This window comes from Falco peregrinus, chromosome 1 (assembly GCF_023634155.1).
Source record: "Falco peregrinus isolate bFalPer1 chromosome 1, bFalPer1.pri, whole genome shotgun sequence".
Classification (NCBI taxonomy): domain Eukaryota; kingdom Metazoa; phylum Chordata; class Aves; order Falconiformes; family Falconidae; genus Falco; species Falco peregrinus.
In genome coordinates this window covers 125,705,727-125,732,793 of record NC_073721.1, presented here as the reverse complement: position 1 = coordinate 125,732,793, position 27,067 = coordinate 125,705,727, and the positions used below count along the sequence as shown (strand labels likewise).

At 40.7% G+C, this 27,067-nt stretch overlaps 2 protein-coding genes across 2 annotated transcripts in view; one reads left to right on the top strand and one right to left on the bottom strand.

Annotated features, from left to right (window-relative positions):
* IQCH (IQ motif containing H) overlaps positions 1 to 2,394 on the bottom strand; it is a 72,601-nt gene extending 70,207 nt beyond the window's left edge. The window contains exons 1-4 of the mRNA XM_055816056.1: positions 2,291 to 2,394; positions 1,553 to 1,675; positions 1,137 to 1,231; positions 686 to 800 (exon numbers count right to left, since the gene is read on the bottom strand). Coding sequence (XP_055672031.1) covers positions 686 to 800; positions 1,137 to 1,231; positions 1,553 to 1,675; positions 2,291 to 2,389 — 432 coding nt within the window. The 5' untranslated portion in view covers positions 2,390 to 2,394. The remainder of the gene's footprint in view (positions 1 to 685; positions 801 to 1,136; positions 1,232 to 1,552; positions 1,676 to 2,290) is intronic.
* Positions 2,395 to 2,467: 73 nt separating this feature from the next.
* AAGAB (alpha and gamma adaptin binding protein) lies at positions 2,468 to 25,204 on the top strand. The gene is made up of 10 exons (XM_055816095.1): positions 2,468 to 2,621; positions 10,410 to 10,600; positions 11,542 to 11,638; positions 12,436 to 12,525; positions 14,829 to 14,912; positions 19,666 to 19,748; positions 20,445 to 20,538; positions 21,353 to 21,457; positions 21,981 to 22,030; positions 22,552 to 25,204. The coding sequence occupies exons 1-10, from the start codon at positions 2,549 to 2,551 to the stop codon at positions 22,627 to 22,629; spliced, it is 945 nt and encodes a 314-aa protein (XP_055672070.1). The 5' UTR covers positions 2,468 to 2,548; the 3' UTR covers positions 22,630 to 25,204.
* Positions 25,205 to 27,067: the final 1,863 nt, after the last annotated feature.

Below are 27,067 nucleotides of genomic sequence, written 5' to 3'. Positions count from 1 at the left end.
ACCACCTTGAAGGCGCCAGTCAAAATTCACAGCTTAGAATAAAAAAAAGCAAAAATACTTCAGATACAAACATTTTAAGATGGCTTTAAATGACCTTACAAGGATTTCATTTATGAAAAACAGCAAAAATTCAGACTTCAAGGATAAAAGCTACATTTATCAGAAGTGACTATCCTATACATGAACAGAAGTCTTTCCCACCATTTGCCATATCTTTTATGCAAAAAAACCCCAAAACCCACCACTTTCAGTCTCAGACAACACAAACATTTACACCTGTGCTCATGCTAGTCCAATATATAGTTCCACTTATTTTAAAACATGTCACTTGCAGAATCTCCATTAAGCATGTGGTATTTGCAGGACTGGGACCTTAAAGCACAACCACCACCAGGTTTCAGGACTTTAACAATATCCATGTGGGGGCAGGAGTGTAGATAAAGATTGGAGGGCTTGTGGATGCTCCCAAGATGATACTGAAATCCTTCCTAATCTAGATTTTATTCTGGCTGGGAGAAGGCTCCTAGCCTTTTTTTAACACTTTCAGTCTTAAATCATATATTATAAAAAGCTGAATCCATGGAGACAGAATATTAACATCATGGGATCAACTGGTAACCTACAAGACACCAGTTTACTCATTTAACGTGGTCTGTGGCAGAATAAGTAGTATGTTATTTCAGACCTGTGAACCTCGAGAAACACGTAGTGCTGATTTGCTGTACGCCTGGACAGTCATGGGCTCAACAGATACTCGTGGTAAAATAAGCTGTTTCTGAGAAGCACCAAAATGAAGGCCCCTGATTTAGAAAGAAACAAACAGTGAGGTTTAAAAAAATTACTTTGATTTTACCTATTAAACCCATACTGCTTCCATCTGGTTGAATCTGAAATACTATCTTTTTATTTGAATTAGTATTTCACAAAAAAAAATCAAGGGAGATAGCGGAAGGTTGCTGTAGCTACTTAGAAGTGCATTTACTTTTTAAGTTTAAATCCAATACAACCAAAATAGCAAATTAACAAAATAATCTCATCTGGGCCAACACTCCTATTTGCTTTACAAGATTCTGATGCTACAATTTTTCTCTCACTGCTTGTATTTGTCTTTGCAATAAAACGGCTGTTTCACTTACCATTTAGGGTGCTCTTTTGAATGCACTTTATTATCAGCAGAAGAAATCATTAACACTTGTCTGTTTATGACATTTAAATAATTTTCAGCATGTTTCTGTTAAAGGGAAAAAATTATGTTAGAACGATTACAAAGATATGAGGGATATTAAATTATTTAGAATATTTAGAAATCCAGATCTTCACTTGACTGAAAAGTTAGATAGGTTTGTGCTCTTGTTGGACTGACTTTGGCCAATGGGCACAAGACCAGTTAGTTCTGATGACCCAAAAAAGGAAGCCGTCATTCTGAACTGTAATGTTTGATGAATCCCACGATTTGCTAATCAGAAAGGGATCTTGCAACGTACTCTAAGTGAATTACTGACAGAGACCTCAAAAACTGAATTGTCTTCTGGATCTGCTCTATTTTACTTACTCTCAGCCCAAGTTCAGTTCTTTCAGTTGCTGTTTCAAGGACACTAATATCCACGGCTTCTACATTTCCTTTCAAGTTGATATTTTTCACTTTAACTTTGAGCTTGTGAAAGTCTTCTTGAACCTAAAAAACAAGTTATGACAAAAGTCATACCCATAACCAAAACCCACTGGATTACGTAGCAGGATTTAATCCAAATTAAATGCTTCCTAAATACAGGGAAAAATACACACAATCTTCCATACTTTTATAAATAAAGGAATACAAAGCCAATGCCTTCGAAGTCGTTGATTGTTGAAAACTCGAAAAGACTTGATTTTAAAACAAACCTCACAAAAAAAAGGCAATAAACTTCAGGACTGAGGTCCTCAGCCAAGGAACATTTCCTTTGACATTTCAAACCTCTCTCTTGGCACAGATGGCTTAACTATGCAGGAATCTCAAAAGCATTAACGAGGGACTGAAGAGCAGCGGCAGCCTCAGAGGAGATCACGTTAGCCCGCGACAAAAATGTGTATTTACGCAGCGTTAAGCAGAGAAGTTCGAGGGCCCAGGCCCCTCAGAACCCGCGGCAGCCGCTCCCGCCTCTCGCAGGGGCTGAGCCCCCCGGCCCTCAGCGGCGGCCCGGGCCACAGCTGCGGGGGAGGCGGCCTCCCCGGGGCAGGAGGGGCCCCGCGGCGATCGCCACCCCGGCTGCCGGGGAGAGACGAGGCCGGCTCGAGTGCTGCCCGGACCCACCTGCGCGGCTCCCGCCTCCAGCCCCGACCCCACGAAGCCGGCCATGGCGGCTGCCGCCCTCGCCCCTAGCAACGGGACGCGCTGGCCGGACCGCACCATCCGCCTCGCCGCGGGGGGACGGCCACACCAAGCGGGGGCCGAGCCCGCTCCCCGGCTCGCTCCTCCCTCCCCTCCCTGGAAGGGCTCGGCCGCTCGCCGCCTCCCCCTCCGCAGCTGGGTGGTAGCGGCGGGGCCGGAAGGGGCGCGGCGGCGGGCGCCATGGCGGCGGCGGGGCCCTTCGCGCTGGTGACCAGCTGCGCCGCTGGCTTCGCGGCCGAGGAGCTCGTCAAACGTGAGTCGTCGTCGTCGCCTCTGCGGGGCCCGGACGGGCGCAGCCGCGGGGCCCCGGCCCGCCCGCAGCCGCAGGCCTCAGCCTGGCAGCTCCGAGCCCCCAGCCCGCGCCCCGGGGGCGGCCGCGCTCCCCTCACGCACCGACCCCAGAGCGGCCGAGGCCGCCAGGGAGCCCCCCCGGCCCCCGGGCCTGCGCGTTTAACCACCTGCCCTTGAGGAGGGCCGCCAGGGCCTCCTTATCGCTTCAAGGAAATAAGCTATTTAAGAGAGGTGGTGCAGAGCCGCAGGTCTTGTATTCAGTAGCCTGAGAGCAAGGGGCAGGCAGCACCACCACAACCGACAGGAAATATAAGCAGCCCCGCATCCCAAAATGCTTTGTTGTCTGCTGGCCACTTGCCATGGCTTAGATGGGACTAAACCATCCTAAGTTATACTTGGACTAGGTAATTTGAGAACTGCCTCGATGCTGAATAAAAACAGTACTTTGGAGAATATCAAATGAACAGATTCATGAGACCATAACGTAAGGTTTGCTGCTGGCTGTTCTAGTCATTCACACACAGTGCAAAAATGAATGTCTTTCACTGGGACATGGTGGCCCAGGTGGGCCCAAAAGCAACCAGAGCGGCTCAGGAGTATGGGCAAAGGAAACCAAAGGCAGACTGCTGTCCCTTTGGTTTCCGCTTTCCATTTATGAAGGAAACAGACTATCTTGGACCTTAAGAATGGTAAAATTTTCAGAATTCCTGGTGGGTCTGAACTCTTGCTTTACTTAGGCTCGCTTTCATGCATTAGACCATTTGTTGTCCCTACAGAGAAGCACAAAAGAGGGAAAGCTAAAAAAAAAAATAATATTTCTGCAGTTGTTGGAATTGTAGATCACACTTAGTCCATATCAAATACCTAGAATTCATTCTGTAGGAAGTGATTTTCTTGGAACCCCTTTTAGTTCCTGTTTTTATGGCTTGAAAAAGGGAATGGAAGAGAGTAAGACCCGATAGAGAAAAATTTGGTGGATTTTCTAGTCATTCTAAAATTGCAGATCTCAGGAAGAAGTTGCTTAGATCTTGCTGGGTTTGCCATTAAAACTTATTACTATAGCCTTACTTTTTAGGGGACTGTCATGAACAGTTTTGTGTGCATACTAAAATGTATAACTTGGAACACCTTCCATCCCCTCTTCTAGATTTGTTTCCAGCCACTTCTGAGTAAAATTTTAGGACCTCATATAGCACAGGGCTGTCCCTAGGGACTGGCTCCCTCCATCTCATTAAATCACATTTTGGAACAAGAGTAACAGTACAAGGTCTGCTGTCAAAGGCTATTCTGTCAAAGCAGCTGGGTTAATACTGAATTATGTAAGGATTCCATACCAAAGAATCTTATTATTGGTTGTTCCTTATTTTTGAGGAAGGGATAAGCAAATTAGAAGGAATATTCAAAGTTCCTGTAGGTTTCTTTTGATTATTTTTTGTAGCAAAATTAAATAAAGGCAAGCAAAAAGCTTCATAGAAATGCTATTTAATCTGAGAAAGTCTTAAAACTTAACTTCTGTTTATATTTTCTTAAAATGGTACTCACTTTGAAATGTCTACCTTTCCACTGTTTTCTAGTGCCAAAACTGGAGTCTTACAGATAGTCTGTGTGTCCTCTGGTAGGACTGCTTCACAGAAGACATTAAAATCTTCCTGAAATATGATCATTTCCTAAAATAAAAAACCATGAGAATTTTAAGTGCCTGCTTTGTATAACAAGTGAAATTACATCAGATACAGAAGCATAAGCAAAACAAACATTGTAAAACATTCAAGGACATACCGGTAAGGACAAGGCAGCTGTGGCTAGGCTGGAGAACTTGTGCTTTTACAGCATGAAAGCATCACACCAGATTAAAGGCACTATTTGATAGTAGTTTAGCTGAATGCTGAGAACCAGACCATTATATTGGCACCTCTGAGGCAGTAGAGTGTTTGAGATATAATATGTATGGTTAAATATGCTATTAAATACTGTGTTGGTAGGTGTCACAGCACTCTCCAAGCTATCAAGCTGCGACAAGGTCTTTTATCATCTCATACCAGCATATTCTTCATAGAATCCCTCTGCTGCCTTCTCATCTTGCCTCATCCAGGGCCTGCTCTCTCTTCCCTTGCTTCTTCCTCAGCTGCTCTCTCTTCATTGGCTCTCAGCCACTTAAGTTAATTCGCCACACCTGCATCTTACCTACATCAGCCAACCCACCACCCCTGAAGCCAACCCACAGTTGTATATTATCAATGCTGATTAACCCAGCTTCATTCTTCTACAATTCCCCTGCTTTTTTTTTTTTTTTAACATTTCATACCTTATGTTTTTAACAATCATTACAACCCTTTTACAAATAAATTTTTCATACAGTCCTCTAATTCCTCTACAGGTAGGAGCCATACAGCAGTCAGGCTTTGTGTTCATAACAGAAACATGAAACAAAGCCCTCCTTATCGGTATTATTACTGCTTTTGCCACTGTGTTTCTGGCTTTCTCTGGTACATGCTCTTAGTAGGCAAACCCCTTTTATAAGTAGAAAGAAGCTGCTTAGAGCATTCACTGTTAGGATATACATGAGAACCAATTTCTCCTGCTGCCTGCCAGAATTTTCCAGGCTAATTACAAGGCTTTTCCTAGTGTTTTCATCCTGGTAAGTAGGAAATGGCTTGAGAATGAGAAAAATATTATAGTACATTTGCTAGATATACTTTTATTCTTTCAAGTTTTGTGGGATGCCCTGAATGCTTTGTTTCACTGTATACTGTCACAAAACAAAGCTATTTAAAATGCACAGAATAGGACTGGCTTGTTTCAGATATATTTATCACAAATAAAATTGTTTTATGTTTTAAAAAACGCCTGCCAACAGGTGAATACTATCTGACTTGATTCCCCACCCACCCCCCATTTATGACTGTTTACCACTCCCCTCCTCCCCCACAGCATATTTTTGAGTTCTCTTTACTCCTTGTGTAATTTGCAGGAGTATTTTTTATGGCATATTCCACCAGGTGGCTCTCAAGGCCCAGAATGTGAGAAGTGCTTGGTGAACCTACCAACTAAAAGGGTTTGGGATTGTTTAGGGCATTGTAGAAGACTGGATTATGTTCTTATAGCATGTAATCAAATCTGAAATACACCAGGAAAAGTGATCAGTATCTTAATCCAAGCAGCTGCATAAAGGAGTTGCAACGATTCTGAAAAAAAGTTGCTATTAAACACACAATATAGTAGAAGTGCTTAAATACCAGATAGGTTCAGAGAACAGGGAGCACTGCGCCAAGAGGCAAGAGACCTACCTCTGGTTCTTTCGTTATTACTCAGCTCTTTTCTGAAAAGTTATTTCTGGTCTCCAGTTCTTTTGAAAAAGTACTTGCTGTCTCACACTTATAGAATATTTACTAAGCTTCTGTATTACAAAAAGGGAATGGATGTTAGGTTTTTTAATTTTGCCATGCCCTCTTCCTTGTTTTTTGCATCATTGTTTACATATGCAAGAACATGAAATTAAAAGTCAACAAGTTTAGTCAGTAAAATGAGCAAACATTTATGTAAATACTAAAATTAATTTCTAAAAGTATTGGTCAGAATTTTGTCCACTTTATTAAAAGTTACAGATAATCATGAGTGAAGAAGGGACACAACTAATGAGTTTGCTGAAAAACACAAGCTAGTGACTTTCTGGCTGGAAGTAAAAAACCTTCTGGACAGATTCTACAAAAGTTTGGAAGTTCATTGAGCTGTAGCTCATCAGTCACTATCAGTTACTGGATGGAGCCATAAAGTGATATTGTATGCCAATTGCTGTTTTATTCTTAAATGGTTTTCTGATAGAGAACAAGCAAAGTGAGTCATGACCTGGGATAAATTGGAAGAAGAGAATTGGCCATGTCCAAAAAATGTGCTGATCTTTGCGTAGGTGAGCGTTAGTACAGGGGCTTTGGAGATTGCATAGGTGAATACTGCCAACTTACTCAGGAGGTAGTGGCCCGAGGATGATGCTGGAGCTACTTAGAAATGGCCTGCTTGGTCCCTAGGATCAAATAATTCACTGTAGATGAGGAAGAGTGTGGGACACTGAAATAGAGGATGTCTTAATTAGTATTCAGCAGTTATTGATAAAATTGTGAAAGTTATTTCAGTAAAGTAAGTGTCCAGCATTAGTAGTTGCCGTACTTCTTAGAGGACCTTGAACTCTAAATCATGTTGTTGAATGACACTAAGCAGTGCTCTTTTGTGGCATGAACTTTTCCATGCATGTTTTTAGTACTCTCTAATGGTGATGCATTTGGTGTCTGTTTGCATTCCTGTCATCCAAACAAGCCAATTCTGCTCTATGAAAAGGCAAGCTAATTAAGTCAGCCCAGTAGGCCTGCCTACTGTTGTGGTCAAAGCGTGACTCAGTTGGTTTTCCAGGCTCTTTGGATGGCAAACCACTAGCACTTTCAATGGCTGAGGAGTTTAAAATTAAAAACGAATAACTCACTAGAGATAAGTTTGAAAGCCACCTCCTTTTGCAGTGTTAATTTTCTAGAGGTTTATTCTGTATCCACATAAAACTAAGTGGGGTTTATTCTGATGAGTATCTCTAAATTAGATACGAAACAATTCTGGCTGAATTTACTTTTTTCATTAAAATACAGGCTGTCTTGGAAAGAAATTTCTGGAATCCAGGGGTGGTGGCAAATGTAAAACTAGTTCCATCATGGAATATAACTTTGACAACTCAGTTTGAGTTGCAGTGTGTATTTTTTTTATAGTCTCTGCTTGTTTTCTAAAGGCCAAAACCTAATTGGTCTAAGTGACTTTTGTGGAAGAGAACTAATCACAAGATACCCAGACTGCATTTAGTTTCCTGCCATGAGTAATCGGGCTGTTGTGCAGTAATTTCTTCAACCCTACATGCAGGCTGAGACATAGCAAGTCTGAATCCTTTCAGAAAGTTCCTGCAGTCCTTTGAGTTTAGTGTGCAACATCCATTTTTACTGGGAGAGAAATTTCACAGGGGATTGGCAAAATCTCTTCAGATGAATGATGGGTAATCAGAAGCACAATGGGATGAAAGAAGACTGCTTAAAATACAGGAACAAGTAGCATGTAATAGGAAATGGGACACATCCTCATTCTTCTAGCTGTACTTTGAGGCTTAAGTTTGTCCATGGACTCTTTTGTAAGAAGAAAAAAAAAAAGCACTTACAAAGTAAATGTGAAAATTCTTTGCTATCAGCTTTTGCAAATTTTTTATAAAAAAGTTCTTTTCTTCTGTATTCCTGCTAGGGTGGCTAACTTCACTGAAATAGCTTTTGAATTGATTTTCCTTCCTCACCCTGTTTTCCTCTCTTAGGCTTTCTAAGTCTGATTGCAGATTTTCTGGGTTTCAGTAATTTCTGTGGGCTCCTTTATTCTTAGCTTCTTGCAGCATTGACTAGCAATTCTCTTAGCTTAGAACTGATTTTTATATAGTTACTTATTTTTAGCTGTCAAAACACCTGTGAAGGGAAATTTAAAACACATTTTGTTTAGCATTCAAAACCTCTAAACCAAACATCTGGTTTCCAGGGCAGAAAATTAAGATTATGCCTGCATTTGGAAAGCTAGGCGATGGATAATTCTGGAAATAAAAGGTATCCCTGTGTTCTGGACATGAACAGTAACATTGTCTGCCTAACCTGTTTCCTCTCCCAGTTTCTGGAAATTTGTCAACGTTTTATTCAAGCAGAATGAAAGCTACCTCCATGGGCCCAATACCCGTTTAAACATAACTCCTGGTCTAGTAGCAATTGGCACATACATAGTCCTATTTACCAAAGATACAAAACTGCATTATACCACATACAGCACTTAACTAGTCATTCGTAAAGCTCTTGTTTCATGGCAGAAAAAAATTTGTCATCTCCCAAAATGCCTTTATTATAGAAGAGAATATGTACATTAAAGCTATAGAATTTGTAAAGTGCCATACTGACATTTGGTGATCTGTTTTACTAGTTACCGGGGGGGTGGCGGGGGGAGCATGAGGAAGAACAGGCTTGATATATTCACATAGCCTAAATTGAAAAGCTTGAGTTAAAACACTGAAAAGCTATTCTCATGTCTCCGTGGAAGATGACTGCATAGGTGTTTGCTTCAGGTCAGCGGTGCATAATATCAACTAATGCAAACAGGATGGAGATACCTGCTGCAAAGTGACTGCAGTGTTACAATGAAGTATTGCAGGGCAAGAGGAGATCCACATGTACAAATTGAGATAAGCATGGGAAAACAGTTTCTCTGTGCCACTGGAACTAGTGTGTACTGCTTAAGAGTGATTTAAAGAGCTGGGAAAGAATGAAAATATTTTAGTGTTACCTGTTTTGGTTAGCTGTATTGATAGCCTCTTCCATATTTATGTGAACAAGATAATGCTCTAAGAATACAAAGTTCAGAATCAAGGTTTGTTGGGATTGACTCAGTATTATCATCCCCTGGCCCCAAGGAGACATGGATAGTCTTATCACAGTATAGCTTCTGACTGGAGACCAATTACTCTGAAAACTATTGTCATCCAAATTAAAAGTTCAGACTTAATCTGGAAAAAACATGTAGATTTGGCACTTTTCCTGTTTTGTTTTGTTTTTTTTTTTTTTAAAGAAAACCAGACAGGAGATTCCCTTCCAGGTTTCCATTTCCAAGGTCGATTTTCTCTCTTAGATTCCCCGTGTCATCTTCCTCACTGACTGCTGCAAATAACCCTTCTCATTTCGAGCTCTCCTCTGTGCAGCCTTGTGCACCATGCTCGTTCACCAGTTAATCTCAGACTCTGCAGTCAGCTGCAAAAATCGTTGAACCTTTTCTATGGCGACCTTGGCAATGGAATTTTCCCGATTTTTTGTTGATACGGTACAGAATTTCAAATTCTTTTCTACACTATTTGGGGAGCAGCCTGTTCCAGAATCTCCAGGAACATCTCTCAGTACCTTTAAAATATGACCTTTAAGATCTTTAAAAACCAAAATAAATACATGGGTTTTCAACTCTTCTGATGCCCAAGGCAGTTTTAGATGACTGTCAGTTTTCTATATAATTAACCTGTGGTTTAAAGTGTCCATAAGTTTGTCCAGCTGGAACATGGTATTTTGCCCTTTCCAGCAAGGTATAGATGGGATGCTCTGCTACTAACTATAATTCAACTCCACCAGGTGGCTGTCATGCTATGAGAGTGTACGCTGTGAAGGTTGCTACGAGCACATGAAGGGCAGTGTTTAACATTACATTATCAAAGCACTGCCTTGGATTTTAATTGTTGAACTCCTACGTAGAATTTAATGGGAATTACAACCGAATTGTAGTAACTTGGTTTATTTTCTCATTAGTTACCTTCAGGTTTTGGTCACAGTCAAACAGTTCTTTACATCTGAATGAACATGCAAGGTTTATTTCTGCTGTAATAAAGTCTACGCATTCTCTCCATACATCCTGTTTACAGGTAGGGAGTTGAAGCTAACACTTCAAAAGGCATTTCTAGGAAAAAAAGGCTTGCTTTCTGAAGAGCTTCTGTACCACATTTTATTTTGAAATCCAGAAAACAAACTCTTCTGAAAGCTAAATAATAAGCTCTAGGACAGAGGAACAAATTGAGCATGAATTTTTAAAGATCTTAAATATATAGTGGTTTATTATAGTAAGTGAGGATGGCTCTGTATTGGCATTGTACCAAGCTTCTGTAGACAAATTATTTTCTTGATGCTGGTTTTAATCATCCATCTCATTTTCTTTTCTACAGGTATCATAGGAAGAGATGACCTTACTGTGGGTGCAGCTACACGTGGACAAGTGAATTTTTACCCCTGGACAATAGATAATAAATATTATTCTGCAGATATTCACCTCTGTGTAGTACCAAACACATTTCTTGTTACTGGAGATATTGCTGAATCTGTGCAAGCATTCGTTGTGTACTTCGACAGCACAATAGTAAGACTCTTCTGCTTCCCTGTATTGCTTTATCTGTACAGTACGGTTGCTTTATCACAGCAATAACCACAAATTATATGCTCTTCATCTTGTGCCATCCATTCCTTTTAGGCTGTTCTATTAATTGTCAGTAGATCAATGTTAAATTATGCCTGCTAACAATGGAAGAAGTTCCCTTCCCTTTTACTATTATACTCCAGCTGGAAGAGAGGTTTTCAGGATGCAAATATGCCACTAAGGCAGTTCCTCCTCCAACCTACCACCTCCAACTTTACTCCTAGCTGATGCTAGTTCAAAAAGGCTGCTTTAAGATAGCCAAGAATGTGAGCTAAACGTAAGGTTCAGTGCTATCATTTTACCCAAAATTGGTTCTCCTAAGCTGGCAGGAGTGAAAACAATGCTTTAGCAAAAGCCAGAAAGATTCTGAGGCAAAAAAATATTCTAAATAAGGAACTGTTTTTCACCACAGATGGGAAAGGGTGCATACCACGCGTTCTGCAAAGACACCATTAACCAGACATCTCAGGGCTGTCTCAGAATAAACTAGAGCAACGGGAGTAATTCATCAGCCCCCATAACATCCACTTTAGTGTGGAAGATGGAGTAGCTGCACATTAAACCCAAGACATGCTTAAAATGAAATACTCACGATTAGCCTTCAGTAAAAATCTTTACTAATCTACATGAGGATTACATAATTAATATTAGACATAAAAGGGAGGTCCAAGGCAGTAGGATTAACTCATCTGTAAGGTGTCAAGAATCAGTAGGAAGTTGCATATAAGTCAACTTCCAGTAGAACACATCTGAAACATACTTGATATGCAGCCTAGCATATTTCCTTACTTCATTTTATTCTAATACTATTAATGATTTAAAAACTAGTTTAAAAGTATTTGAGGATGTGTTCCAAAGAACTTTTTTTTTTTCCCTCTATATAGAAATCTGGACTTGATAGTGTCTCTGAATGGCTTCCCCTGACAGAAGAGTGGTTACCAGAAGTCATGATCCTGGTTTGTAACAGAGTATCTGAAAATGGTATGAAACCTGAAGTAGTTCCATACTGGCTTAGAGTTATTAACCCTGTATAATGATTTATTTTCTAGTTAAATCAAGGCAATTGTTTCTCAAAATACCTGGGTGAGATTAGGTTTGAGATTTGATTGAGAAGAGCCAGGTTATTCTCGTGACCAGGAACAGAAGTCTTAATCTAGTTGCGGTTAAAACTGAACCAGATTTTTACAAGCTTGCTTAAAATGAGCTCTTTGTATTCCATTCCTAATAAGTATACCAGAATGTACTGCAAGGTAACTAAAAAGGCATTTGTGTTACTGGATGTGCATGACCCCCTCTGGTGAAGAGGGAGGATTACTGTTGGTTGCTTAACTACAGTGGAAAGTACATTCAACATTTCGACCATTTGGACATTAAATACGCACGTTTGCTTTGGTTCTCAATTAGCATATGCAATACAACAGCAAGCTGTAAGGTGCAGGTATGTCCCTGTAACTTAATTCAAATTCAAACTTAATAGAACGTCTTCATTCCCCGTGGCACTTCACAGACATTTTCCCTTTGAGTACTCACTGCAAAGCCATTTGATTTTATGGTATTTTAAAAGAAACAATTCAAAGGAGGAGTTTGTTTAACTCTGGAGTTTTTGGAATGAAATTCAAAGTGAATGGAAGACCTACACCAGCTACTGTATACTCTTTCCCCATACAATCCAGAATAAGCAAACAACTATGAGGGAATAAAATGTAGCTAAAGATTCAGCTGCTGATGCTAGTCTGAAATGTATATGTTCAGTATGCATTTTTGTTTCCCAAATTTAGGTGTGAACAGACAGAAGGCTCAAGAATGGTGCATCAAGCATGGCTTTGAACTGGTAGAACTTAGTCCTGAGGAACTGCCTGATGAAGATGGTAGGACTGCTACTTCTGTGTTAATGTTTAGAATGAAAAAACGTACCAAAATATCTTCTAAACAATTGCAAGGGGGCATAACTTTATTTATGTGCTACATGATTACAGCAAGAAATGCTTCCAGTTGGTGAGGCTTAGTCCCAGCTATAAAAGGTCAGGAGGAGGAGGGGGTTATTTCCTCCAAGAAATTCTATTTGTCTCCTCCCAAATACAGCTGCTGTTTATATAGCACCTACATAAAAATAATATCTGCTCCTTTTTCTGGCACTAATCTTAGGACTATATTGACAGATTAGAAGCATTTATATTCCACTCTGGAAATCTAAAGAACAACGACGAGAGAGATGCACAAGGGCATGAAAATTCTTATTCTTTTTAAAAGACTTTAAAAACTGTTGTACCTACTAGAGAAGATAGACCTTATTCAAATAGTGACACGATATGTTTTTAACAGTCTCTCATTTTCAACCTTTTAGAATAGCATGCACTGTTACACAGGAAATAAACCAGTTTCAAAATCACTGGCTGACCATATGTTTATAACTTGAAAAATCCCATCAAAGTCAGCAGCATGATGTGTGATGTTCCACTCTTAAAAAGTGACTGTGCACTTCCTGACAGCCTTATCAGCATCAGCCTTATCTCCTCATTACAGAGATAGAAAAGAAGTGTTTACATCTTACCTCTATAGAGCCAAAATGAGATAACCGACCCCATTTCCAGACTTGAGTGGAATTAGTCACTAACATTTGCTCTTTTTCAGGTTCACCAAGTACATAGCTGTCACCAGAAATAATGTAGTCTAAAATCCTAAACCAGAGCACAAGTCCCACCCCTTCTGTCCTTTAAAGGCCTAGATAAAAATCGTATCTTGAGTAGCTAAGAATGCTCCTTGTCCCCGTGCCATGTCTTTAAAGAGGTGCTTCTTTTTCGCACTGTGTTAGTCAAGGAGGAAGGGATACACATACCTCTGATTGATAGAAACCAGAAAAATCAGAAGTGCATGCCTCTTAGACTACAGTTTTCTTATGAAGTGCTTTAAAAGGAAATACTAGTAGTAGTAAGTCAAGTTATTTTTCTATTCAGTAGTTGTTGTAAAGAACAAGCTATTTACCATTTAAATAATATAAGTAATAGGAATAATAGGATGTTAATCTGTGGCGTATTTATTTCTTTCATGGCTTTTTAATACAGTAGTTGATTCACTGTGACTCATGCATAGGAGCCATTGCGTTCCAGTGAGTAACATGTTTGCCCCATAAACATGGTGTGTGAATTACAAGAGATACAATGGATGCAGTAAACATACTGGGCCGATATCTGTTTACAACTTGCAACATTTCTGGCAGCTCATCACAACTGAGCTGGAGCACTTGCTATGACTACACTGTCAGTCAGTTATTTGTGCAGTAAGGACAAGAACCCTAAACTGAGACTTGGTAACAACTCTGATACAAAACCAAACAGCAGTATCATAGAAGGCAAAAGATTTGATCTAAGGGTTGATAGGCAGCTTTAATTTAATTTTTAAAGGCAGTTTCAATTACTGCACCTGTCCTTGAGTCATCTTAGAAGAGTTTGATTTTTAAGCAATCACACTTCTGTATCCAAAGAGTTGGTTTTTTTTTTCCCCTATTGCTTTGTGAGACCTGCACAAACATGGGAAGCTGACTAAACTGAGGAAATGGGAAAACTGACTTTATACAAAGTGGTGTCAGATCTATTCAGATAATAATTTGAAGTCCAAATAGTGCTTTTCATAATCTTTCAAGTTACTGTAATTCACAGGATTACTGGAACATTTGGAACTAGATGTTGTGGAGATAGCTTTACAATGACAATTTTCATTTTTAAAGTGTCACACCTTTTCTAAATGGTTGTCTGAAGTTCTTTACTTTCTAAAGGAAGGAAAAGTAATTCTAACATCCATTTTGTATGCCGTTCAGCATTGTAAAAGATAATGGGGTGAAAGATGCCTTGCTTTTAACAGCAACTTAAAAATTGTCTGTTACTATTAAATTTACTTAAGTTATTTAACGGTGTAGGCCTCATGCGACATACCTAACAAAACCCCACTCAGAATTTAGATCTCTCTACAAAAGGCTGAGAGCTCACAGCTCATACATAGTACCTGGAAGCCTAGATTTGGCCTTTCACGAAGCAAAGGCAAGAAATCTGTGTTTCCTAACAGAAGTAACTTACATTGAGTAGGACAGGTTTAGACACACACTTTCTTACTTTCAGGCATGTCATGCTTTTTAGTCTGATTGTTAGGAGAGCAATATCTTTGTCTTTTGGTTTAGATGACTTTCCAGAGTCCACAGGAGTGAAACGAATTGTACAAGCCTTGAATGCCAATGTGTGGTCCAACGTAGTCATGAAGAGCGGTATGTAACACAGGTTCCTTTTATATGAATTCTGGAGAATGCAAGGCCGAGAGGGCTTAGTATTTTTAGCAAATGTGTAAACTGAGCAGCTACAGTACTACTGCAACTGAACCAGTATGAAGAGAACTAGACCACTCTTAAACATTTTACATGGAATAGTAGGGTTTCAGGTATTGCTTTCATTGTCTCTGGATGACAGAGAAACTCATAGGCAATGGATGAGATTTATAACTGTTTCAGCATCTGTTCCTGTGCCCTCTGTATAACTTGCTCCCTACCAATAGCTTGAGTTAAATATTCCACTAACTCCTCAAGTTTGAATGAAAAATGAAAGCTTGTTCCATCAGACTCTTAGCAGAAAATAGCTAGTCATTATCAGCTTTGTCTAAAGACCCGATATATGGTTTAAGTGTAGAAGTTTACAATTCCAAATTTGTTACTTTTTAAATTTTTTTTTCGAAAGGGGGATGAGAATTGAATATCAAGTGTGGAAATGAGATTTGGCAAAGAGTGATTTCACATGTCTGTTGAAGGACATACTAAGTGCATTGCTGGAAGGACTGTCTTCCCTACAGAGAACCCCACTTGAGTACATGGAAGTCACAGAATTTTTTTAAAACAGTGCAAAAAGCAGGCAAGCCCAGATGATTTCCTGAAGATAATTGATTATCAGGTAGAGTTAGAAACTTGGAAAAATCACTTTAGGGATAGACTCATTAGACAACAAAATGCTGTGGCTAGCCCAGGGTTACTGCAAGTGTAGATACTTCCATTTACTTGAAAACCATTAATTACCTTTCTAATAACACAAGCTGTTGCAGGAAATGTAAGGAGATTAAAACCTTGTTGAGTGCTTGGCCTTACATTTCTTGTTTCACAAAACCTTATCCCAATAGCAAGTTTCCAATGTCTGTCTGCTCCCTGTTGTACAATTTTCCACCGCTGCGGCTGCTTCCTTCCTGCGTCTTTTAACTGTGTAATGTTTTCAAGTGCTGAGTGGCTTCTACTAGTTCCTGTAACTGCAGGATGGTTACTGGGGCTCAGTAGAACTAGAATGAGAACTACTAAACTGATAATCTTTTTCATTCTTTTTTGTTAATATTGTAAATGTTGTAGCCTTTTGAGTATTTCTTACACCACATCAGACTGTGGTTAAGGTGGATTCTAACTTGACGTAACCAGAGAAATAGGTAGCCATTTGAGATGGTGTGAAGTTATCTCACTAGTGTTAAATTGTTTTCTTAACATCATTATTTCCTGCATTTGACAGATGCCAGGTTACAGAAGAACAGAACTTAGTCACATGTTCAGTTCTTCATGGGGCGGAAATTCCTGTGCATCATTGGTGTGTTCTGTAAAGGTCAGGCTCCCTGAAAATCCAGATTTTCTGTCTCCACAGTAGAGAAACCGCACAGCGTTAATGCACATTGCTACAAAGCCCTCAGGAAGTGAGCTGTATTTGGAAGTTGTTGCAACCTGACTATGCCTTCAAAGGGAAATTGTTGAGCTCATTTTACTTAAAATAAAACTTTTTACAACCTGTAAAGTACCTTTTGTTTTCAGCTTCCTCCTGATCCTGGAAACTGGCTGCCATGTAAATCAAACTTCAGATTTTCTAGCGAATTGGCTATAACTGCTGGCCATTTAGAAACCACACAGTCATACTTCACATGAAGATTTCTCATAGAGTAGGTGTAGTAGTAAATGTTTATAGCGCTGTTAATTGTGGCTATCCAAAAAGCCAGTGTTACAGCATTGCCTTACTTCAGCTATCTGTATGAGAAGTTTACTGACAGCAGGAATAACTTTTTTCAAGTACAAACATTAAAACCATGTTATTTTAAGGTGTTTTATCTTAAACCCAAAGACAGTTCTTCTTAAGTTACGAAGTAGGTTTTTTTTCCACACACACCTATTAGGAAAAAATCAAAAGGTCAGGAATTTTATTCTAACTATTAAAGACATTGATTCTTACACCAATTCATAAAAAAGGTATTAATTATAACACAGTCAAATTATAAACTTTTTTTATCAAATAATACCATATGCTTTGTGAGTAAATAAAGCAGCGATGTCTCTAGCAAAAGAAAAATAAGCAGTCTTACCTGAGAGTCTCCAGAGGACAATTCCCTTTTGTAGTTGGCGTAAAGTTGTTGGTTCTCCCGGCCTCAGAGCTCTCTTCAGCCTGAGAATCAGGTGGGTTTCTTCCCTTTGTGTGCAAGAGCACGAGGAGTTCGCCAGCTAACATCTTTCCCCCCCCACAAAGGTCATGCGCTGCTGTTGTCCTTATCTGTCCCTTCGAGCGCAAAGCTAGTTGGCCTGGATGTCAGGAAGAGAAACAACCTAGTGCCCTCTGAAGGGGGCCGCTGGCCTCCTTTCCTGCTTAAATACATGCTTTATTGGTCCCAGCTGAAGCTGGTTACCTAGGGTGGGGCCAGTAATTAGCCTGGCTCTCTTCACAAAAAATTAACCTGAGTTAGGAGGACTGTTTAGGCTTAGTAATTTAAAGAAATTACGAATTTTGACTTTTTCGTTCCAATTTTGTATGGAAGTCAGGATCACCACATGTCAGCTAGAGGCACGCTATGGAGGAATGGTGGATGAAGGCAGCGGAAAACATTCGCTATGAAATGAGCATATGTGCATCTCGAAGCCGTGCTCAGAGCACGGCGTACTAGAGCTCTGCAACTATTAATGGGTGACACCTGTGAAACTACAGAAACTCTGTCATAATGAAGCCATCAACTGTTACAATAAGCCGAGTGAGATAATTTTTGGCTTTGATGCTGTAAGAACACTGTGTAAGCCATCAGCCACTTCCTGAATTGCACCCAGAAGTTGAAATAACTTTTACATCCAATAAAAAGAGTTTATAGGAAGGCTTTCAGGCTTTTTCAAGGGTGTGCCTGCAACCAAGTGTTATGTCTGCCACCTCCCTAGCCATGGATCCAGAAACAAATAGCTGCTTTTCAGAGATCCCTGCTGTAGATTCCAGTTGTAACGGGGACATTTTGTAATGATGCTGGCTGAGGTTATGTGTATGTGGTGGTGGTGGGGATGGAGCCACTGTTGGTTTTCTGTACAGGATGAACTTTCTCTGTAGATATGGAAGAGGCACGTGATTAGATCGCTTCATCCACCCCTCTGCCAATGGGGGAATGTTCTCTCCCAAGTACGTTCTGGACTGCAATGTCCAGTCTAGCTTCAGAGGACTAAGAAATTGGCTAAATGCTGATCTTTACAATTTCCCAAAAGACTCTTTGCTCAGTCTGCTGCAATTTGGGGACGCCGCTTTGTTTTGGGTTGCAAGTCCCAAACTTTTATCGCTCAATTGTCTGTTAATTCAGCTGGCAGACTTCATGGGCTTTCACATCCTGCAACTGAAGGTTTTTAAGGCAATTAATTCGGCTAAACTGATTCACTTCTTCCCAAACCTTTGGCGAGTGATCTGTTAAAGCAGTAAACCGGTATAAAACAGGGCCAGTTGAAACAAATACCTGCTGGGGGATGTGGGGAGCACGAGGGGAGGACTGGGGCAGGACACACATTAGCCCAAGTACACAGTGAAGATTATTAAACAGGAAATGATGTCTTAGTAATTCTCTAATGGCAACATGTTTACGTGTTTTCTGGATAGCTGATGGTTTTAGTTACACATTCAACTCTTCAAAATGAAGTTTTGTATAAATGGCAAGTAAATTTGGACAGTGCATAAAAATTACATCATCTCAACATTTGAGTCTAGAGCTTAGTCATTAGTGCAATAATTTAGAACACATTTTTTTTAGAAAGTAATATTAATCTTTCTTCTGGCACAAGACATTGTTCCCTGGCTATCTGTGGTGCAACAACTTAACTTTTATTTCTTTAGTTGACTAAAATACTAAGATTTTCAGAAAAATCTCCTCTTGAGTTGCTTGTATAACTGCAAATATTTGCTACTCTATGCAAGGCCAGCTGAAAACATGGCTTAGAAAAAACCCCAAACCGTCCTAAGATCACCTATCATTTTTTTTTAAGTGAAGTTTTAAAATACAGTTAATTTAATTCAAAAATACTGCACTGCATCTATTAGATGGTTGTTTAGTTTTAGGCTTGAATTTAACTTTTCTTTTTAGGTTGGATTTTAAAATATCATTGAAATACACAGTAGGTTAGCAGATGTGGAAAGCCCAAAGCACCTTGCAGTGTGAAGAAACGTTGGATTTAACGGCTGGGTCCTTCCACGAATTCTGAATTAGATATTTAAAAATTGCCTTTGCCATCACTGTAGTGCTCAGCCTATTTAGATAATATGTGTACAAGCAAAGGCACTTGTTGCATTTCCTGTATCTAACCACAGACTTGGTGCTGCTTCCCATGGATGGTGAAACCTGGTCCGCTGCATGTCTGTAATAGCAAATGCTGCTTCTGTATTTTGAAAACTGCCTTGTTTGGAATCAGAACAGACGGTCCAGACGAACTCCTCACAGAGCAGTGACTTCCAATAATAAGAAGAAAGAGTCACATCTCGTATCGCGTACACATCTATTCCCTGTTGGTAATATTTAGCAGTAAATGTTGTTAATACAGTTTTTTAAAAACTTCCAGAATATAAAAATTTTCCGCTTAAAATATATTTTCAAGTGCATTGACACAGTTTTGCAGGGTGCTGTGTATCTTCCCTAAAATATTCTCTGTCCCAACTCAGCAGTTAGAACTATTTGTAATAATATTGCATCTTCAGCCAAACTAACAGCTGTTTTGTTTTTAGACAGGACCCAGGGCTTTGGTCTTCTCAGTACATTGGCGGGCGCGAACCACAGCGTTGGGTCAGAAGAGAACCAAGATAGAGAAGTAAACAGTAATCCCTATTTCTTGCTCTTTGCTCGTACTGTTTCTGGTGTTGCTCTTTCCTGTTGTCATGCTTGGTGTAGTGGTGGCAGCAGCTTTCTTTTTTTCCCTCCTTTCTCAAGGGATGCTTCGCAGCCTGTTGGAATGTATTTTAAAGGACATATTCGTAAAGTCTGAAAAACTCTGCATTTTTCCTACAAGTCCTCCTGAAACAGTTGCTCCTAGGAGCTATCACCTGATGGCTGGGAGCTTGCTGTTTTTCAGGACATTGCCGCAGAACTCATCATGTTACCTGAGATGTCCAGTTCTGTGCTCAGTGTTGGGTGTTGATCACACTGACTTGTGCACTAAATGTTTTATCCAGACAACTCACTGGAGCCAAGGAAAGATTGTTAAAAGCTCCATTCAAAATGCTGTTTTTCATCTATATCCAAGAGCCGTATGTTGTGCAAGACAAAAACTATCAGTTGATTTTTTTATTTAGAAAACAACAAGAAACCTATCATAGAAAACCTTGTAGTACCTGTTTACAGTGTTGTTAAAGTGGCTTTTCATAATACAGGGGGTACAGGTTTTGCAGTAAGTAAAAGTTTAAGATAAAGCATAAGTTTTGAAGTGAAAATGGGGAGCGCCTGATTTGCTGATGGTGCTTTTTAGGTGCATTGTTGAATATTCTACTGTCTGTTTGTTTCCTGACAGTCCAAACCATCAGCAGCAGACAGAGAAGAATCCCATTTGGACAGCAGAGAAGATGGAGCTAGCACAAACAACCTACAGACTGACAACACTGTAGGTAAGCTTTTTCTTTGCTTGGAAGATACGTTGGAGCAGGCACCCCTGGCTGGGATGGTCCTAGAAAGCCATTGGCTGCTTCTCAGCAGAAAGTGTGGCCTAAGTGTGCTTGCCAGAGCCTGTAGAGGCTAACTGTTGTGACTTTAGGTGTTCTTCTTGAAAAAATGGGCCGAGGTTTGGATAGGAGAGAGCCCCTGCAGTACTAGGGACTGGAAATGTTCAGATCTGATTTTGTGCAATTTCCTGATGCATATATTGCATCTTTATATGAATAAAGCTTCAAGCTTTATGGTTGCAGAGAAAAATCATTGCAGTTTGGCCCAGCAGGAGGTGAGTGAAGCACCGTCTGCTTGGGTCAGTCCTAAGAGGTTCAAGAGTTTTGAGCTACAGGTCCTTAAATAATTGCACTATTCCAGGAGATGGGACTTTCTTGCAAGTTGTATTGTGGAGATCTTCTAAGGGTTGGGTGATGTTAGTTGTGGTCTAAGCATAATCTTTAATTTACTCTGTGGCTGTTCATAGACAGATCATTTTCTAATAAGCAAGAAACCTTAAATATTGGATGAACTCAAAAACACTCTTGTAATCTAATGTGTAAAAATTAATTACCACTGTAATTATGCCATGAGTTGTCTGTATGAACAGTTGGTTCTGTATGAACAGTTGGTAAATTAAATGTTTCTTTCCTTCCTGTGGGGTTGGAATTTGCAAACGGGATTTGCAGATGTTAAAATACTGGTTTTATCAGAAAGGCTTTCATACCTGCTGACAAAACAATAATTTACCTTAAACCAACCTATAGGCATTTATTTCAGATCCCCTGTTAGATGTGGACATTCAAGAGTTAGCCAGCCTAACCACGGGAGATGGTGACCTGGAGAACTTGGAAAGGCTGTTGTCAAAGCTGAAAGAAATGAAAGGTAATGTACTAGGGAGAGACATACTGAGCTACATCACCGGTTCTGATGACTGGAAGGCATAAAAACCAGCGTGTATGTTGGGAAGATTGTACGAGTTCCTGTTCTCTTATCTGAGGTTCTTTATAAGTAGCTGATCTTTTCATTTATTTGCCTGTCTTGACAGTGCTCTTGAAAGAAGTAGTTATTGCTCAGCTGACAGCTGTTGCACTCATTTTGTTCTCCGTGAACTAATGCTGCAGTTTTCTATAAACACTGTAAGAAGACTTTATATTTTTTTAGCTCTACAACTGCCTGCTAATCCTGCAGTTTAAAGCTGCACATGTTTGAGATAAAATCCAGTGTGCTCAGAAGCATCAGCTTTCTGCTGTTTGGGAATTGCGATTGATCTTACTAAATAAATAACATTCCTTTTTTATGATCTTAAATTAGTTTCTTGGTAGTCCCCCTAAAAACAGCTGCAATAGGCATTTCTCTCCCTGCTCACTGCTGAGGTTGACAGCCTATGTCATGTTCTTTCCCACAGATAAAGCAGCAGCGTTGCCTCATGAACAAAGAAAACTACACGCGGAAAAGGTGAGGTTTTGAAATTGGCATTGGAATGACTAAAACCAGGGGTTTTCTTTCTAAGCCACAGTGACACCTCTACTTGTAGAGTTCCTGTATTAAGAGTAGTAAGAACAAACTGCACAGCCTTGGGGAAGACTGTCTTGTATCTCCCAAGAACTGAATAACAAACCTGGAATTTTGAAATGCCAGAATGGGCTTTCCCCTTCCAAAATTTCTGAAACAAAGGCCCTGCAGTCACTGGGGGTGTAAGCCAGCTTCCACTTAAGTCAATGGAAAAGTCTTGGATCTCAAGAAAAAATTAATCATGCCTTAATTATCACAAGTTTTGTATCACGTATTCCTCCCATGAATTCTGTTGCCTTTGTGTTGTTGAAACGTCTTGACTTCAGAGAGGATTAGCATTGTACTTAGAAACACGGTTGCTAGATTTAGCTGCTGCTCAGTTTCTAATTTTTGATGGTAAATGAAAATATTCAGTCATTTGAGGGGAGTTTTTCTCCCTTTCCCATCTTGTTTTCCATTGCTAGGTGGCCAAAGCGTTCTGGATGGCAATTGGAGGAGACAGAGATGAAATTGAAGGTCTCTCCTCAGATGAAGAAAACTAAGCTCTTCTGTAGCTGTAAGCGACAGAGCAATCCTAAAAGAGCAATCTTTTCCTGCAATGAGTGTTTATTGCGAAAAGCCCCATTTAGCTTTAGTTGCTTTCTTTGGTTAAAGGATTCCCCGCATCATTGTAGTAAGTAACACATTCCACAACACCTGATGGTTAGAGTGGTTTTGTCTGACTGTTCTGTTCTCTCTCAGAGAATTTTGGAAGGTGATGCACGCAGTTACAGGAAATAATAATTTGTTTACATTTTTCGAATTAACATTTTTATTGTTTCCTCTTTTGAGTTTAAATAAACAAATTTACTACCAGTTATCTTTCCCCATATGGCTGGTGGTTATTAAGTGACTGCTTAATTCTAAACTCAACATTTTAGATGTAAGCCTGTTTGATGTTTTTATGTAGCTTTATAACTGACTTACTAGTTAAAACAAACCAGATTTATATGAGCCATGAAGTGAAAGTTGCTGAATTGTGCCCTATTGAGGGATGCTCTGCCAAGGCTGCAAGGTTAATCCTGCTGAGTGCCAAAACTATTAAAAATGGCCCACAGGCTCTGAGTTCTGTTTTCGTCTGTAAGTACGTGGTCCTTCCCTGGAAAGGCAGGTGTTGCGCCACACTCCCTGGGTTTCCATTAGAAACTAAATTTGGGATTAAATGCAAGACTGAGTATTGCTGCTGTTCCAGGGGGGAAGATCCCTGCCTAAACCTTCTGCAGTGCTTGGCCTCCGAGGCCTAGCAGAATGCACAGGCCTTCTGGTGGTGAATTCTGTCCCAGATAGCTGAAGAGAAAAGCGTGATTTCAAAAACCCCACGCTGTCACCTGAGGCAGGTATTACAGACTTACGCTCCGTGAGAAGGCACCAGAGTAACAAGTCTCAGATGGCTGCTTCGTGGCATCAGGCATTAGAAAAAACTCCTTCGTCCTCAGATGTGGTGTGTTCTCACCTTCTGCACAGGCAGGCGGTCATAGACTCGCTGGAGAGTATAAACACGCAAGGCACCAGGAAAACAAGGAGGAAGGCGTGGGCTGGTGGGGGAGGAAGAAGAGAAAAGGTGAAAGTCAGCCTGGCTCCTTCTCTGCTGCAGTCAGCTGTCAGATACAATCTGTGGACCAGCGGGAGGAGGTAGCCGGCAGATCCCCTGTTGAAGAACCAGGCTTTCTCTGCTGCTTGTCTGGCACACCCTGGGAAACGACATGTATTTTCCCCCAGAGCATTCCTTATCAACCTGAAAATACACCACGTTAAGCAATCTTACTTGGAAATTTTGAAATTAACTTTTCCAACGTCTGGTTTTTTGTGACAGTAAATTTTGTGAGTCTTGAGACGATGGCTTTCCATAATTTATTTGACAGCTTTAAATCCTGAAAGCACTTTCACAGTGGTTCTTGACAGTCATTGCCTCTTCTTTTAAGATTAAGCAAAGATAAAATAATAAGCTTCTTGGACTGCTGTAAACAATTTCCTGAGTAAAAACTGCAGCGTTTTCAACTCCTAAGAAATAGAACTGAAGCCTTGGCTCGTAGTTTGAGAAGTATCTCTCATACAAAGACTGAGCAATAGCTCTGCCATAGTAAAGTACCTATTTTTTAAGAAGCAATGTTCCTTTTACAGCGATACACGTACAGATGTCAAGGAAGCACATCTACCAGGGCCACCTCTGCCAAAGCGAGCAATACAAAACAGCCGCCAGGCTTTGCTGTGATGTTGCCAGCTCCTCCCGTTCTCTCCTCCTTTTTCCCCAGCACAGAGAACTGTGGTTCTAATAAAAGAACTGAAGGTGGTTCCTTCCAAGTAGGGAATGGTTTTCCATGTTTGCCTCTTGGTAGCTGAAGACTTTTTTTTTCTTTCTAAATACTTATTGTGCAATAGTGATAAATGGCAAAAGCACAGAGTGAATTAGATGAAGGCAGAGAAGAAAATAATGCACATGGATACTTGGTAAAAACCAGTTCTTTAGACGTGTGATACACATGTGACATTTATTTAACAACATTATACAAATTAAAATCAAGTTCTTTCCTGCCTTTTTACAAGGTAGCAGCAGCTAAATTCCCCATAAATGATGCCTTATCCAAGGAATCAGAATTACCAGTTGGGGAACACGCTTCTTCAGCCTGTTACAAATAGGAGGAGGAGATTTGTATTACAGGAAATACATCCTGGAAGGAGTCACAGCTCTTGGATTAATGATGAAAACAAGCCTTTGAAAGCACAGAAGAGGTACTGACAGGACAAGCAAGCACGGTTTGACCAGAAGAACAAGGAGGCTGGTACCGTAGCAGGAAGGCCTGATAGCCACCGTGCCACAGGGAAGGCATCCGCGCTGCTTCTGCCTGAGCTTAGCAGAACATTTGCACAGACAATATTTTGGTGCAAAATCTGATAACATAGCAAGAACTCTTTAAATGTATTTTTGTTGTATACGTCTGTCTTGTTTGTAGATGCAGCCTGTGCTTTAAAAAAGCACAGTTCATCAAGGTAGGAAGTATAGCTAGAAGAAACTAGGAAATAGTTTTAAGGATCATTAAGGACTATTGTATTTTTTAATCAAAGTTTTCTTTGCTGGCAGCTTGTTTTTTGTTTTGTGGGTTGTTTTGTTTTGGGTTTTTTTTCTGAAGAGAGGCTTTGGGTTTGGCTGCAGAATTTCTTCACATAATAGATGTTACAGAAATGAATAAAAAGGGGCATTAGCAGAAAAACAAACCTGAAAGTTGTTGTGTCTTTTACTTAGTTTTTCTTTGTATGCCACAGCATTGTTTAGCAACAACAAAAGAATTCCCATCTTGGTTTTCAGTTTTGGGTTGGAAGGCACCTTAAAGATCATCTAGTGCCGTACCCCTGCCGCTAGGTCAGGTTTTAAGTCCTTGTAACAGTTTTGGAGGTGTTAGCTTTCGCTGGTACTGGTACTCCAGTGCTGAACTGGAACTGCTGTGGAACAGCTCTGCAGTTAAGTTAATGCACTGTGGCTAGATGTAGCAGCTTTTCCCAGGTAAAAGATGGTCATGAGAGCATCTAGATATACAGTAACTGAATCGTTAGACACCGTTTTGAAGGAAAACATGATGCTGCTTCCGTGAAAATGGCAAGCATTGGTTTCTGAGTGTGGTCTTTGCAAGAAAGTTCAAAGGAAAGTAACTGCACCTGTGTTTAGCAAAGAGCATCTGAAAAGGGTCACAGCAAACACGCCGAATGCTGTGGAGGCCCTTTAAACTAAACAGAACTGAAGGAATCGCACTTCCAGCATTAGCCATGGCACAACAATCACTGAAACTCATGAGAACACACTGTGGCCAATTAAACCTTGGAGGCTCCATCAGTCCCGGAGTTCCCTGCACGACTGCCTGCAGTTCATTCTCCCCGAGGGTCCACAGCGGCCACATGAGCAGCTGGTGGCAAGAGAGCGACCGAGCAGGGGACGCAATCAAGAACAGAGACAGAGCGTGCGAGAAGCAGTGAAGGAATCAAACAGTATTTAAACATCGTCTTCCCATCGCTCCACGCTGCTGCTACGTGCAGCGGTCAATGAAGGACCTCAGAGAAGCCACCCGGCCGGGCAGCCTGCACTCGCGATGGCACGGGCACGCCTGGGAACGCCTGGCTCTCCCTGCGCGTGGCTGGCAGCCCACTGCAGTTGGTGTAACCCCCTGGCCTTAGGGCTGGCTTAGCTCCCCAAGTCACCTCCCACCCCCAGCCCGGCAGCCTGGCTGCTCTGGTGGAAGCCTGTTCCGCACGGCAGCGGGCGGGGGGAATCCTCTTGTCTCTCCACCCGTGTTTGCTTGGACACTTGCTAATCTACAGGAGCATTTGCAGAAGGGAGTTAAGAGTTTGTGGCCTTAGAGAAACTCATTCAGGAGTCAGTTACGACTCTATCTATTACAAATGCGGCTCCATCGCCTTCAGCATTCAGGTTTGGTAGTTCTACTAATCCGTCCTTAAATACAGCCAAAACACGCTCTAGTTTTCCTGGCCTTGGAAGGCTTTCCATTGCAGTACCGCTGCTCTCTGACCTGAGGAAAGGCGCTTTCGTTACGCTGTCTGGTACTGATTTTGTTACCTATATGAAACAGGCCATACAGCTTCTGAGGCCAAGCCCTGTCTTTCTCTGTAGCCGGTTCTTTTTGTGATTAAACTAGTTGCTGGGTAATTATAAATACAATACATTGAGAGTAAAATTAAACTGACAAACTGCAAGTATGTGCCACTGTTTGCTAGTCAACTTCCAACTCTGACTAAAGGCTACAGGAACGTTTGTCCTGAACACCCACAATTAGTAGATTATGGGAAAAAAAAGAAGAAGGAAAAAAAAAAAAAGATAAAAAGGTTTATATCCTTTGTAAAGTGGGTGCTGTGGTGTTAAGGCTCTGGTTCCCAGCCTTGGTGGGGCTCGCTGTCACTGCTTCCAGCTTCTTCCCTCCCTCCCCCCCAGCAGCC